The sequence below is a fragment of the Pogona vitticeps genome, chromosome 2, assembly GCF_051106095.1.
Source record: "Pogona vitticeps strain Pit_001003342236 chromosome 2, PviZW2.1, whole genome shotgun sequence".
In the NCBI taxonomy this organism is placed as follows: domain Eukaryota; kingdom Metazoa; phylum Chordata; class Lepidosauria; order Squamata; family Agamidae; genus Pogona; species Pogona vitticeps.
The window spans coordinates 101,193,576-101,206,614 of NC_135784.1; the positions used below are offsets into that span (position 1 = coordinate 101,193,576).

Genomic DNA, 13,039 nt, shown 5'->3' on the forward strand with positions numbered 1-13,039 from the left:
GGGGAGTGCAGAGGGAAGGAATGATTAGCAAAATTGGTTCCCTTCTCATGGAAGCTTGCACTCAACCAAAGAAACTCCCATCAGCTAAGGGCACATCTGGATACAAACTAGAAAACTGAAATTATTGTGCCCTAGTTTTATCTTACACCCAGCTTACCAATAGTACCTCGGTTTACAAACGCCTCAGTTAACATAACTTTCGGTTTACGAATGGAAATCTATTGAAAAGGAAGTTTCCCCAGAATGCATTGTGCCTGGAGGTTTATAGTCCCGCCTCCATTCCTATAGCAAACCGTGTTTCAGTTTACAAATTTTTCGCATTACATAACATTCCGGAGAACGCATGAAATTCGTAAACAGAGGTATTACTGTAAATGCAAGATTGCTGAACAATAATGATTTTTTATTTTCCTTCATGAGGAAGCTAGAAAATGCATACTTGGGTGTGGGTGTGTAAATTAGCTCTTTACAAAGACATTTCAAGAATTCTAAAACTTGAGATTACAGATATAGTATGTCTTCAGTTTTCTCTACAATGATAAATCTCTATCATCATGTCTTCTCAAAGCAATTGCCAACACAAAACACCTCAAACCAAAACCATGTCCTGCCCCCTTTAATGTTTTTTTACAGCACTTTAAAAATAATTTCAGACTTCAAAAAACAGCTAGACTTACACCACATGACAATATACCATTAGGCAAAATAGAAAAACTAGCACAGAACCATTAGTAAATGTGTCCACAAATGCAATTCATGCTTTGGAAAACAAATGAGTTAAGAGCAATAAGGAAGAAAAGGCAAGTCAACATTTTAATGATTAGTTGGGTAAGACTTTGGATTTGTTGGAAACAAAGGTCCTTCATTCCAAGGGCAAACACTAGATTCTGGGGAAAATACACCAGTGCTGGTGCAGGCATATTTAGTTCTCTCACTAGAAGTAATAGCACAGAAGAAAAATAAGAAAATAATTCATAAAGGTTGAATAGGGGAAAGAGATAAAATGGAGTTTCCTTACCTTTAGCCCTGCTGGCATTTTTAAGCTCACTGGAGCTTTAAAAAATGATGCTTCTTCCAAAACAAACTTTCCTTCTTCTTCAACATAAATGCTCTATAGGTTTATTTAACTTAGTGCCCAACATATTTAGATAAATACACATTTTAAAACTAGCTTTGGGCTCAATATATCAAACCCTTCCAAAGTCTCTTCCAAGACAAACCTTCCATTCCAATTATTATTGCCACTATTTTAATATATATACGATCAGTTATGAAACATTATTGAAAGTAAAATTCCATAAATGTGAGAGAAGCTGTCCATTAAATTTTCAGGGTGAAAATCAGAAGATGCAACTAGAAAATCAGATCAAATGGAACTGCTGTATCAGTGTACCAGGAACAAGAATGCCAAACACGACTCCATACTCCAACTGAACAGCCACTGTCAACTATGGAGATCTTAACCAACTAATTATTTTTGAATATATGTATGCGGAACAAAAGGTCTTGAGGAAAAACAACTAAAAAGTACACACACTATGAGCTTCACTTACTTTACTTCCCTGATGAAAATGGTATTCATATTGTGGAAGATAAATGTCTCACATTAAATAATAACAAATTATTGATTAAATCCTAAAATCAGACATTCTTAGAAAGCTACATGAATTTTTCATTTTGCAGAAAAATATACAGGCATGACATTTTATTATTATCCATATGCATCAAAGTCTATTAAGAATTTTATTCCTCCAGGTTTCTACACTCCATTTGTACAATTCAAGATCATAAAACTCTTAATGATCTCTAGGATTTTTATTCTAACAAATGAAGGAGAAAAATGTGGCTTTCATTTAGAAGCATTTTTTCCATTTCTTGAAAATGTGAGTATAGAAGTATTGTGACTGCAAATCCCTGATTAAGGTTTTTCAAACTGAGGATATACTATATTCTTTCAGGACACTTATGACTAATTTTATTCAGGATGATGAAAGTGGAAAACATACAAATCAAAAAAGTTTAAATATGCCCTCCTGAAATTGTTGCAGAAAACAATCCTCTCAAAAAAGCAATATTGATCTTCTAAAAACTTCAGCATGACATTACTTTTCTTTAAAAAAGCATAATTTACAAATGAGCAGTGTAAATAGCAAAGGTCAACAGAAATACCAAAGGTCCACAAAGGAAAAAAAGACAGATTTACTCCAAATATTATAAAACTTTGTATCTTCCTTTGTTGGTGGGCTGGTACGAATTTTGCTGAAAAAAAAAAAAGGAATATGCAGTTAATCACACTTACAGTCGATAATGTACTTAATAAAGTAAGGCAAAGTAACATAATTATAGAAACAACAACAACAAAAGAGCATAAGTGTGACTCAGAGTGATATGGAATTGAACTCTCTGAATTGGATGTTTGGAGGAGGGATGCATTGTTTACAATTTTGTTTTATTTCTTATACCCTTTTGTGTTCCTGAAAATCTGATTTAGGTATCTCAAAGACCCTCAAGACAAATGTTTGTGAAGTGGTACTTCTGAGTAAAGAGCAAAAGGGGAATCACCAAATCTTGGTCCCTTGCATGCTTCCTCAAATGAAAGACAGTGCTGAATCCAAAAAATACCAACAGCTGACTTACCAGTCTGATGAGCTCTTCTTTGATAAGTCGAGTGATTTCTGCCTTAGCTTTCTGCACAGCCAATTCATTGGCACCTGAAATGAGAAGTTAAAAAGATGAAACATTTAAATCCACAATATGTAGTGGTGAAGCAAATCATTCCATGAAAAATTATAGTCTGTTTGTAGTTGCGATGCTATTTGAATAAATCAGTTATTGTGATAATATCTTGGTATTTTATTATCTGTAATTATTAAGTATCATACACAACATACGGCATAATCCCTAAGCTTAATTTGTATTTGAGTGATTAAATAAAGGCAATATAAATTACAAAGAAAAAAGGCAGTTTAAAGCAAAGATTACACGAAGAGCATAACCATAAATAATGCTAAGCAGTATCCCGTAATGGGGTTCCACATAATGTGAGTTAAAAGAACTGGGAAGGAGTGATCAGCATCCCCACTACAGCTCATTGTACATCATGAAACCTGGCTCTGGACAGCTGGGAAACACTCTGGAAAAGGAAAATAGGAGGGATACTGATGCAATGGCCAGTAGAATGTTGGATTTACTGTATTTGCCGGCGTATAAGACAACTTTTTTGGCCCAAAAACCATGCCTCCAAGTGTGTGTGTGTGGGGGGGGGTCCTCGTATACGCCGGGTGCACTTCAGTTGGGCCAGGAAGGAGCTGCCACCGCTGTTGAGTAAGTGACGCGGGGCCGCGCCGGCCGGGGAAAAAGACAGGTAGGCGGGCAGGCAGTTGGTCCGGACGGAGGGAGGGAAGCAGAGCCGGCCATGCCTGAGCGGCCAGAGCCCGCCGTCCCGCGCCGCTGAGCCAGTGGCTCGCTGCCGGAGATCTGCTTCCCCTCCTCCTCCTCCTCTGCCACCACCCACTTCCCCTCCTCCTCGGGCCCGCCCGGCCGCTTCCCCTCCTCCTCGCCCTCCTTGCTGCTGAGCTAGCTCCCGCCCGCCCGCCCACCCACCACCGGAGAGCCGCTTCCCCTCCTCCTCCGCTGCCGCCGCCCGCCCGCTTCCCCTCCTCCTCGCCTTCCTCGTCGCTGGCCATGAACTTCCAGGGCAGGCCCGGGCAGAGCCCCGGGCAGCCACCGCTGGTGCCACAACAGAGCCGTCCTCTCTATATTTCGAGTGGAAATGTTGGGGGATCGTCTTATACGCCCAGTCATCTTGTACGCCTGCAAATATGGTAGCTCAAGTATTTTTACAACAGAATAGAGAACATTCATATTACAGTGGAGCCTCAACTTACGGATGTCCCTACTTACGAAAATTTCGAGTTACAAAAAGCTCTGGCCGCAAAATTTTGCTTCGACTTGCAGCCGGAGCTTCCAATTACGAAAAGAAACAGGCAGGGGAAAGGGGCGGGAAATTCAAACCGTTGGTGGCAAAGAGGCTCCTTCTTTGCCCCAACGGTTAGGAAGAGGAAGGCTCAGCCTCCCGGTCTTCCAACACCGCCCCAACCGCTACGCCAGGTGACGGTGCTTTGGAAGCTAGCATTTCCAAAGCCGCCCCAACCTCTGCGCCAGGTGCTGGCTTCCTGGGCTTCCAAAGCACCGGCACCTGGCACTGCGGTAGGGGCAGCTTTGTAAGCCTGGGAAGCCGGCACCTGGCGTGGAGGTTGGGGCAGCTTTGGAAATGCTAGCTTCCCAGGCTTCCAAAGCCGCCCCCACTGTCCTCTGCCTTCCATCCCCGCTGCCTTTGCCTCCTGCAGGGGCAGCGGGGACGGGAGGCAGAGCCCAACTGGCATGGTTTGGCGGCCCACCTCCTGGCAGCAACGGAGACAGCAGGGTAAGGTGCTGGTTTTCGCTTTTTGAAACTGTTCTGTTTTTACAGTACAGTATTTTATTTTATTTTTGGTATTTTTTTCCTTCGGCCAGAATGGATTAATCGGTTTTCAATGCACTCCTATGGGAAATGGTGCTTCGACTTACGAAGATTTCGACTTATGGCCACCATTCCAATACGGATTAATTTTGTAAGTCAAGGCACCACTGTACCTTGAACAGTAGTTCCCAACCTTGTTTCCCACAGATTTCCTTCCTCCCTGCGCATGCGTGCTCCACTCATGTGAGCGTGCTGTGCACATGCACGCGAGCGGGGCCCCGCATGCACAAGAGCGTGTTCCACCCCCCCTTTAGGCGCACCACGTCCCCACAAGCATGCCACACCCTCCCAACCAGTCTGTGGTTGGGAAAAGGTTGGGCACCACTGCTCTATTCCACTGCAATTTTTGTTGTTTCAACTCTTCTATATAAAAAAGGAAGAATAAAATTCTCTCTTACATATGAAAGTAGTTAAGAGACATATCTCAACTTCATTAGTCTAGTACTGTTCAGTGGCTGAAATCTTACTAGGCATAATAAATTAAGTTGCACTAGAGTAGGCCCATTGAATCAGCGGGGATTCAATGCAAGTTCCATTGATTCAAAATAGGCTTATTTTAGTTCAGTGGCGGGGAACCTTTTTGGGCTCGCGTGCCCAAACCCGGGGGGGGGGGAGGAAGAGAAAAACCAGCAGGCGGTGTGCCGCGATGGCGGCGGAACCGGAAGTGGTGGTTGAAGGGGGAATCCCAGGCATGAAGGTGCCTCGAGACCCCACTCCGGATCCGCCACCAGCACCAGCTGCTCTGGATCCACCTGTTGAAGCACCAGCACTGCGAATGTAGCCACCTTCTTGGGTTTGGCTATGTGGCGGGGAGGAGTAGTGATCCGGTGACTTATGGCTTGTGTACCCGCAGAAAGGGCTCTGCATGCCAGCTGTGGCACACGTGCCATAGGTTCGCCATCACTACTCTAGCTGTACCTTACTATGCTAAATTAAGTTCCAAGCTACAGTAGGCCCATTTGAATCAATGGCACTTTCAGAGTAGTTCACCAAATCCCTACTGATTCAATAGGCCTGTTCTAGTGCTACTTACTATGCCAAGCAACAAGATTTCAGCTAGTAAGTGATATTTATTTTTACATTATTCCAGACTGATTTTGACATGTTTTTCTACAAGTCTGATGATGATACTAAAGATATCGATTTAGTGGAAATTATCAGTAATACTCACTCTCAATAGCCAGGTAAATTTTCCGCTCTCCCTCTTTGGGCTCTTTGCCTGGAGGAAAGTAAGTTCCTCTGATTGTAATTGCAGCTTCAGAATATTCACTTATTCTATGCAATGCCTCCTTTGATGTTACTTTCCACCTTGCAGTCTGCAGATTAAAGAGGCAAACAAAAAGAAAACATGCTGAGTGTTAACGTTTAAAAGGTAAGCGAAATGCTAAATAAGATGGTAGGTGATTTTGTAAGATAGTTGCCAAGCAGAATTACCAAAGACCAATAATTGGGGAAAATGTAAATGATTTATTTTTTGTCTTTGGAAAGTTTTGTAATTTTCCCGGACATTTTTAAAGTATAATGAACTGCATTTAACAACTCTGACCTCTCTCTCTCTAGAAATAACAAGCTAAGTTATAAGCAGTTAAATATGTATCTATAACAGGGGTCCCCAACCCCCAGGCCGTGGGGCGGTCCTGGTCCATAGCCTTGGAAGGACTGGGCCGCCAGGACAGATGAGCGGCTTGCAGGATGAGAGGCTTGCTAGGTTCTAATGCTGCTGCTGATTTGACACGAGGCGGAGCTTTGCTCCTCGCTCCCCTCCTGCTGCTGCTAGATCAGCTGTGCTTGTGGCATTAGAATCTAAGAGGAGCCTATGCTCCCATTAGGTTCTAAGCCACTGATCTAACAGGAGGCGGAGCTTCAATTGCAGCTCGCCTCCTGCTCACCATTTCCATTGTGAGCTCGATTCAAAGCTATCTTCCTACTGCATAACGAGTACCCCCGCCCCCAGTCCTTAGGAGAATGGTCTTCAACTAAACCGGTCCCTGGTGTTAAAAAGGATGAGGAACACTGATCTATATAACAATTCTTATTGTTATAAAAAGGCATTTATCTCCTTTTTTTTTACATTGTGAAAAAAAATGTTTATTTGATTGATGTATAAAGTTTCAATATAAATGGTGCATTTGTCTTTGGTGGTGTTTGTGAATTTCCTTTACTAAAATGCCAAAGAATTATTACTGGGTGTGAACAGCCTTCTGTCTGTTTGTGTTTTTCAGTTTTAAAAACAAGAATGTTAAGTTTTTAAAACTGAAAAACACAAACATAAGATAACCTATTCTCACAATGCTGTAATAAGGTTTCATTCTCCTCCCCCCCCCCCATTCCACTCACTGGTGAACTACAAATATGACTGAACAGCAAAAAAAAGAAAAAAGAAAAAAGGAAACTCCACTGTTACACATGGAAGCAGTCACAACACTGCAGCAAAAACAGAAATGTAAAATCTGAATTAAAATCTGAATTAAATTCAAAACCTGTGTTACAGAGATATCCTATCAGGAGTGGGGAATAGGGGAGAAATATTCAGATTGCTAACCAGAATGCTATGTTATGTACAACTGTCATTACTACCTTGTTTCATCAAAAATAAGACAGGGTCTTATATTAATTTTTGCTCCAAAAATGCATTAGGGCTTATTTTCAGGGGATGTTTTATTTTTTTCATGTACAACAATCTACATTTATTCAAATTCAGTCATGTCATCTTCTAGTTGCTGCACAATGGTGGAGGGCAGGGTTTCACTTAACTAGGGCTTATTTTTGGGGTAGGGCTTATATTACGAGCATCCTGAAAAATCCTACTAGGGCTTATTTTCAGGTTAGGTCTTATTTTCGGGGAAACAGGGTATATGATTTTTTTAAAAAAAAATCTTACCTGTGGAAAGTCATTGATCTCCAGTTCTTCCTCGTATCTCTTAAAAGATTCATTTTGTCCCCCCTCCTGTTTCTCTTCCTCTTGTTTCTCTATGGGCACATAATTGAGCTTGGCATTGATCTTCTCTGCCAACTGCTCCGCAATCGTCTTGGCAGATACAGTTGGAGCCTGAATAGTGCCACCTCTGAGGATAGCATTTGTAGCTTGCTGCATCACATCCTGTAATAGGGTATTTAAAATAAAAACAAAATCTAATTTCAGAATCACAGTATAAAGCCATATGATAAGAAATTTGAGAAAAAGAAGCATGCTGTTTTATAAATTGTATATACACACAAATCCTAAACAATATATTGCCACTAGTACCTGTGCCCTCAGCCTCACACAACACACACCCAAGAGCCTGGGTAGAACAGCTGCTTTGGGCTTTTGTGAAGGCTGGGATGAGGGAAGCCCAAGTACAGTATCATCATGGAGCCAGGACTTGAGGAACAGCCAACAGGTCAGGTGGACGGCCCATTGAGAGGGTTACAGGAGAGCAAAGCAAAGGCTCTGGGTCTTCTTTCGGACCTGGGACACCCAGCAAGTGCTTGGCCAAAGAAGAAGAGACCTAGACGTTCATGGCAGAAGTCCATCCTCTGTGGGACCAGTGGGCTAGCCTGGGAGTTAGACAACAATCCCTAGCAAGAGCCAGCAAACAGCATCTAGGTGGCTTGGGACCATGGCTGGGGAAGAGGGGCTTCCACTATTTCAGCCCCAAAGAAGGCTGGGAACCAGCTCCATGTCTACCCAATAGGTCCTGCAACGCCCACCCGCCCCAGCTAAGGCACTGGTGGCACAAATACCATCATAATAGGAAGAGGGGGGTGCTCAAGGAGCAGGAGGCCAGCCAACAGTCACCAACTGCTTCTATCAGCCCTCGCTGAAGGGCTTCAAGCCCAGTCCCAGACTAGGCTTGTTTATTATCAGGACTTCACTGGCCTCAGTGATGGGAACCAAAGCCAGTACTATACTGACTGTCTCCAGAGGACTAGCTCAGGAAACTCAGTCCCGTGGGATATGGGAGGGTGGTGAGAGACAGCTGCTGTCAACAGCACCGGCCTCAATAAAAAGCACTCATTCCACAACCTGGAGTCATTGGCAGGAGATGCCAAGGCTGTCAGACACTGGGATTCAAATATGTAGAAAAAAGGAAAGGAACAAAGCTTTTTTTTAGAGAAACAAAAAGCTTGTTTACAGAGAAATCTATATTTAAACAGTAGATCTCCTAGATAAAGCAAAGTGTGCTGATTACATATCACCCCAAAGTGCTTAAAAGTCTTTGTGGGCGGTTCACAATTCAACATTGTGCCCACCCGCCCCAGGAAGCTGGGTACTCAGTTTACTGACCTCAGAAGGAAGAAAGGATGAGCGAATCCCAAGCCAGCTACTTGGGATTGAACCTGGGTTGTGAACAGAATTTTGGCTACAGTACTGAAGTTTAACCACTGCACCACGAGGCTTATTTAAGCAAAAACTATTCCCCTCAATTTGTATAAAGAATTTGAGAACATTTCCCCTTTTTTGTTTTGTCAGTATTTCACAATTGTGCTTTTGTCAGCCAAATTCTAAGTCTGCCCTCCTGTGAATGCTAACAGCAAAGGGAAGGGGAAGATTCATTTCCCTTGCAGGCCACAGATCAATATAATTTGCTGTTTCAAAATATTGCCCAACCATCTGGACATTTCTCCAAATTACAGTAAGAAATGAGAACCGGGGGAAAACTGCCTCTGTTTCCTCACTCCCTTATGTCAGGGGGAAGAATCCTTGCAGAGATTTGTTCATGGGAAATTCATATCCAAGTCTTTGTGCAAAACTCTGTTTATATCCTGCCAATGTAGCAGTTCAAAAGCATGCAAATGCAAGTAGATGATTAGGTACCACCATGGTGGGAAGGTAACGGTGCTCTGTGTCTAGTCATGCTGGCCACGTGACCATAGAAACTGGCTACGGACAAAATGCTGGTTCTACAGCTTGGAAATGGGGATGAGTACTGCGCCCTAGAGTCAGACACAGCTGGACTAAATGTCAAGGGGAACCTTTACCTTACCTACTGTTTATATAATCAATGAAAGGAACCCCCAATCACTAATTTTCAATTCAGTTTAATATAACCTATCCTTCAATTGGAGCTGAGGCTCCAATACTTTGGCCATCTCATGAGAATAGAAGACTCCCTGGAAAAGACCTTGATGTTGGAAAAATGTGAAGGCAAGAGGAGAAGGGGACGACAGAGGGCGAGATGGTTGGGCAGTGTCATCAAAGCTACCAGCAGGAATTTGACCCAGCTCTGGGAGGCAGTGGAAGACAGGAGGGCCTGGCGTGCTCTGGTCCATGGGGTCACGAAGAGTCGGACATGACTTAACGACTAAACAACAACAAATCCTTCAATGGGCAATAACAAAATCTGAGCTGCAACAAAATTGTTATCTAATGATTATGGATATAATGACTACTGTTTATAGCAGTAATACTGTAAGTTTTTCACACTTGCATTCTAGTAGAAAAGTTAACAAAGCAACTGCACACCATGCATTAAACTTTTGTTAGGATTATTAATAGAACTATAAATTTCTGGTGTTAATTTGAAAGCCTGAAATTACATAGGGTGTCATCAGAGATGCACCACCCATAATCTGGGATGCACTGTACATTAGTCAACCAGGGGAAGAGCTTAATGTCGTAGATAGGAATTACAGAACGTGAACTACACTGCTGTTATCAAAACTGCCTTAAAATCTTAGCAACTGAAAAGAGCAATTATGCTTCCTTCATTGACAGATCCTGAACTAGAACTAGACCATTTCAGCAGTCCAATTAACTGCAACTGACATAGGTGTGCCTAAATATAAAATCATATATTTATTAAAAATGAAAAGGTGCATGCAGTGCGGTGAATTAAACCCCCTCTTCCTTTCTCTCTCTGTACTCCACTACTTCAAATACTTGCCTGCTCACTTCTGGTATTGGAGCTGGATAGGTAAGGGGAGGGGTTGCTCTGAAGGAGTGAAACACAACAGATAAAGGTAGGAGCAGGTTTAATTTCTCTCATCCATAAACTTCTTTTCACATTTCTCCCACATTAGAGGTAATGGTGACAGACTAAATGCACAAGTCTGCCACATCACATCTAGTTTACTCTTAACATCTTTACTAAGCTTGCTACTTGATTATGCATTCCAGATAAACGTTGAAAGCATTATAAATGAATCATTAGCAAGATGTCTTCCACTGGCACACGTTTACACATACATGCTTTCTCCAACATGGCTCCCAAACTGCAGAATGTACTTCTCTCAAGATTGGGATCAGTTTCCACTCTCCTTGCTTTTAGGAAGGATCTTTTAAAATTGATTTATGATGTTGTTTAATTCCTTGTGAAGCTTTTAACTGCAGATCTAAATTATCTTCATGTTTATGGTCATGTTTGGTTTCATTTGTTTTTAATGATTCAATGACTGAACTGTTTTTTACCAGGACAGAACAGGCAAAAAACAATCTTCTGACTGGCAAGCATAGTGTTTCTGATCCAGGAGGTTTGTAACCTTGTTTGCATAATTTGTGCTTGATCACAAAACACAAAAAAATATTTGATGCAAAAAACCCTGGATCAAAGCATTTATCAAAAGAAATGCACTCTACTGTCTGCCCTCTTTCCATCTAAGATCAGAAGGTTAGCAAAAATGAAATTGAGCTTTTTTATAGGTATTAATATAATATATATGTAAACATGTGCTTGGGGAAAATAGATCTAGATCTTAATCCTTACATACACAATGGCTGTGGTTGAGCATGCCAGGCAGCAACTACCCATACCAAAACAACAACACATGTTCCTGCAGAAATACCATTTTGCCCTCTCAAACAAGAGGCATATTTGCAAATCTAAGAATATTCATTTGACTTTGCGTGAAAGATGCCAAATGTATATATTTCTTCCGCTCATACTAGGTTCAATTATTGACACTAATTTTTTCAATTTCTGCATTAACAGCTACATCAAGAACAAACATTAACAACAGAAATACAGCAAATTTTCACTTATCTGGGCCTCGCATATATGGATGCAAACTGTATCTTATATATCCCCATTTTTCCACTGGTCCATCAAATACTCAGACTGTGTTTACATAAACACAAATCAGTTAAATAAAATTATAGAAGTTGTTTAGAACAATCAATCTTAGAGGTAGAAACATGTGTATACACACAATCACTAAGAAGAACAGGAATGCATACTCCAGTCTCAAGAGTACACAACATGGACCATAAAAATTCATATATCTGAATACAAATCAAACCTGAGTGATTCTATTTAAGAACTGTATAAATATGCCTGCATCTTTTCCTTCTCCATTAATAATACTTATTAATATCTAATAATATTTATGTTTCCTTGGATGTCCAAATAGTGAAAGTTCTACTGTATTAACAAAAATATAACATTCAATATAAATTTAGAAATGTATGCTTTGTAGAAGAGGATGACCTTAAATTGAAAAGAGACCAATACTTGTGCCTCGGCTCCAAGATTCTTCTGTGCATTAATTCTCAATGCCAATCTTTTAGCAATCTCTAATTTTTCTGCATTGCCTGCAGTTGGAGTAGGAACATTAGATGTCCCACCAGAGGATGCCATGTCTTTCACTCTTTTCTTTGAATTGAACATGCTTTCAATCTGTTCATCAATCTATTAAAAAAGAAAGAAAATGTAATTTCAATTGCAAGGAAATGTATTTTTTTAAAAAAGCAGCAGCAACAGCATCTAAAAAGATTCAGGTATTTGATCAGAGCAAGTGGCTTCCATTTCAGGCACTCCATTGTCAGCTCAGCTGAGGCTGAAGATGATTTTTTTAAAAAGCCACAAGTTGTGGGGGGGATTAATGACCTTCACTGTAAACAGCATTTATTTCTTCATGTTAGCATAGAGAGCAACAGTAATGTGAGCCCAGAGACTTTTAACCAAATCCAAATTGAAAAGCAAATTTGACAAGAAACTGCATCTATACAAGAAATGTTTACAAGATCGGTCAGATAAAAGGAACCATATAAATATTATAAACAGAGTTACAATTCCATAAAAGCTTTTTCCCCCTATATATTATGTGAATTCCTAACTAAAAAGCAATTACAAATACTTACATCAACTGCTGTATCTTCATCATCTGAATCCTGCAAACCAAGTGCAGCTTTCTGCAGTTTCTTGCGTTCATTAGCCAAAGCCTCCTCTGTTTCATCAAACTTAAATCCTTTACCAGAGAATCCACTGCTCTTCTTAATTATCTTCCCTTCCTAAAAGGAAGATGTCTCCATTCAGAAATCACTCCCAACTTACACAATTACTTTCAAAACAATGATGACTGAATCTTCTTGACAAATGCAATAAATAAATAAATAAATAAATAAATAAATAAATAAAATAAATAAATAAATAAATAAATAAATAAATAAATAAATAAATAAATAAAATTTTTACATAGAGGTAACCATGCTGATAGCTGCCACCAATAAAAATACAACCAAGTATGTTAACAGGTCACAGCACACAGAGTGAAAACAAGCATGATTTTAGTCTGACTTTTAAAGCCATTATTTGT

General features: G+C 40.7%; 1 protein-coding gene across 1 annotated transcript in view; it reads right to left on the minus strand.

Moving 5' to 3' along the window:
* Positions 1-600: 600 nt before the first annotated feature.
* The window catches only part of DDX46 (DEAD-box helicase 46), a 40,266-nt gene continuing 27,827 nt past the window's right edge, over positions 601-13,039 (minus strand). Inside the window, exons 19-24 of the mRNA XM_020794426.3 lie at positions 12,585-12,734; positions 11,932-12,132; positions 7,404-7,622; positions 5,694-5,838; positions 2,638-2,711; positions 601-2,259 (exon numbers count right to left, since the gene is read on the minus strand). Of these exons, the coding sequence (XP_020650085.2) occupies positions 2,212-2,259; positions 2,638-2,711; positions 5,694-5,838; positions 7,404-7,622; positions 11,932-12,132; positions 12,585-12,734 (837 nt within the window). The 3' untranslated portion in view covers positions 601-2,211. The remainder of the gene's footprint in view (positions 2,260-2,637; positions 2,712-5,693; positions 5,839-7,403; positions 7,623-11,931; positions 12,133-12,584; positions 12,735-13,039) is intronic.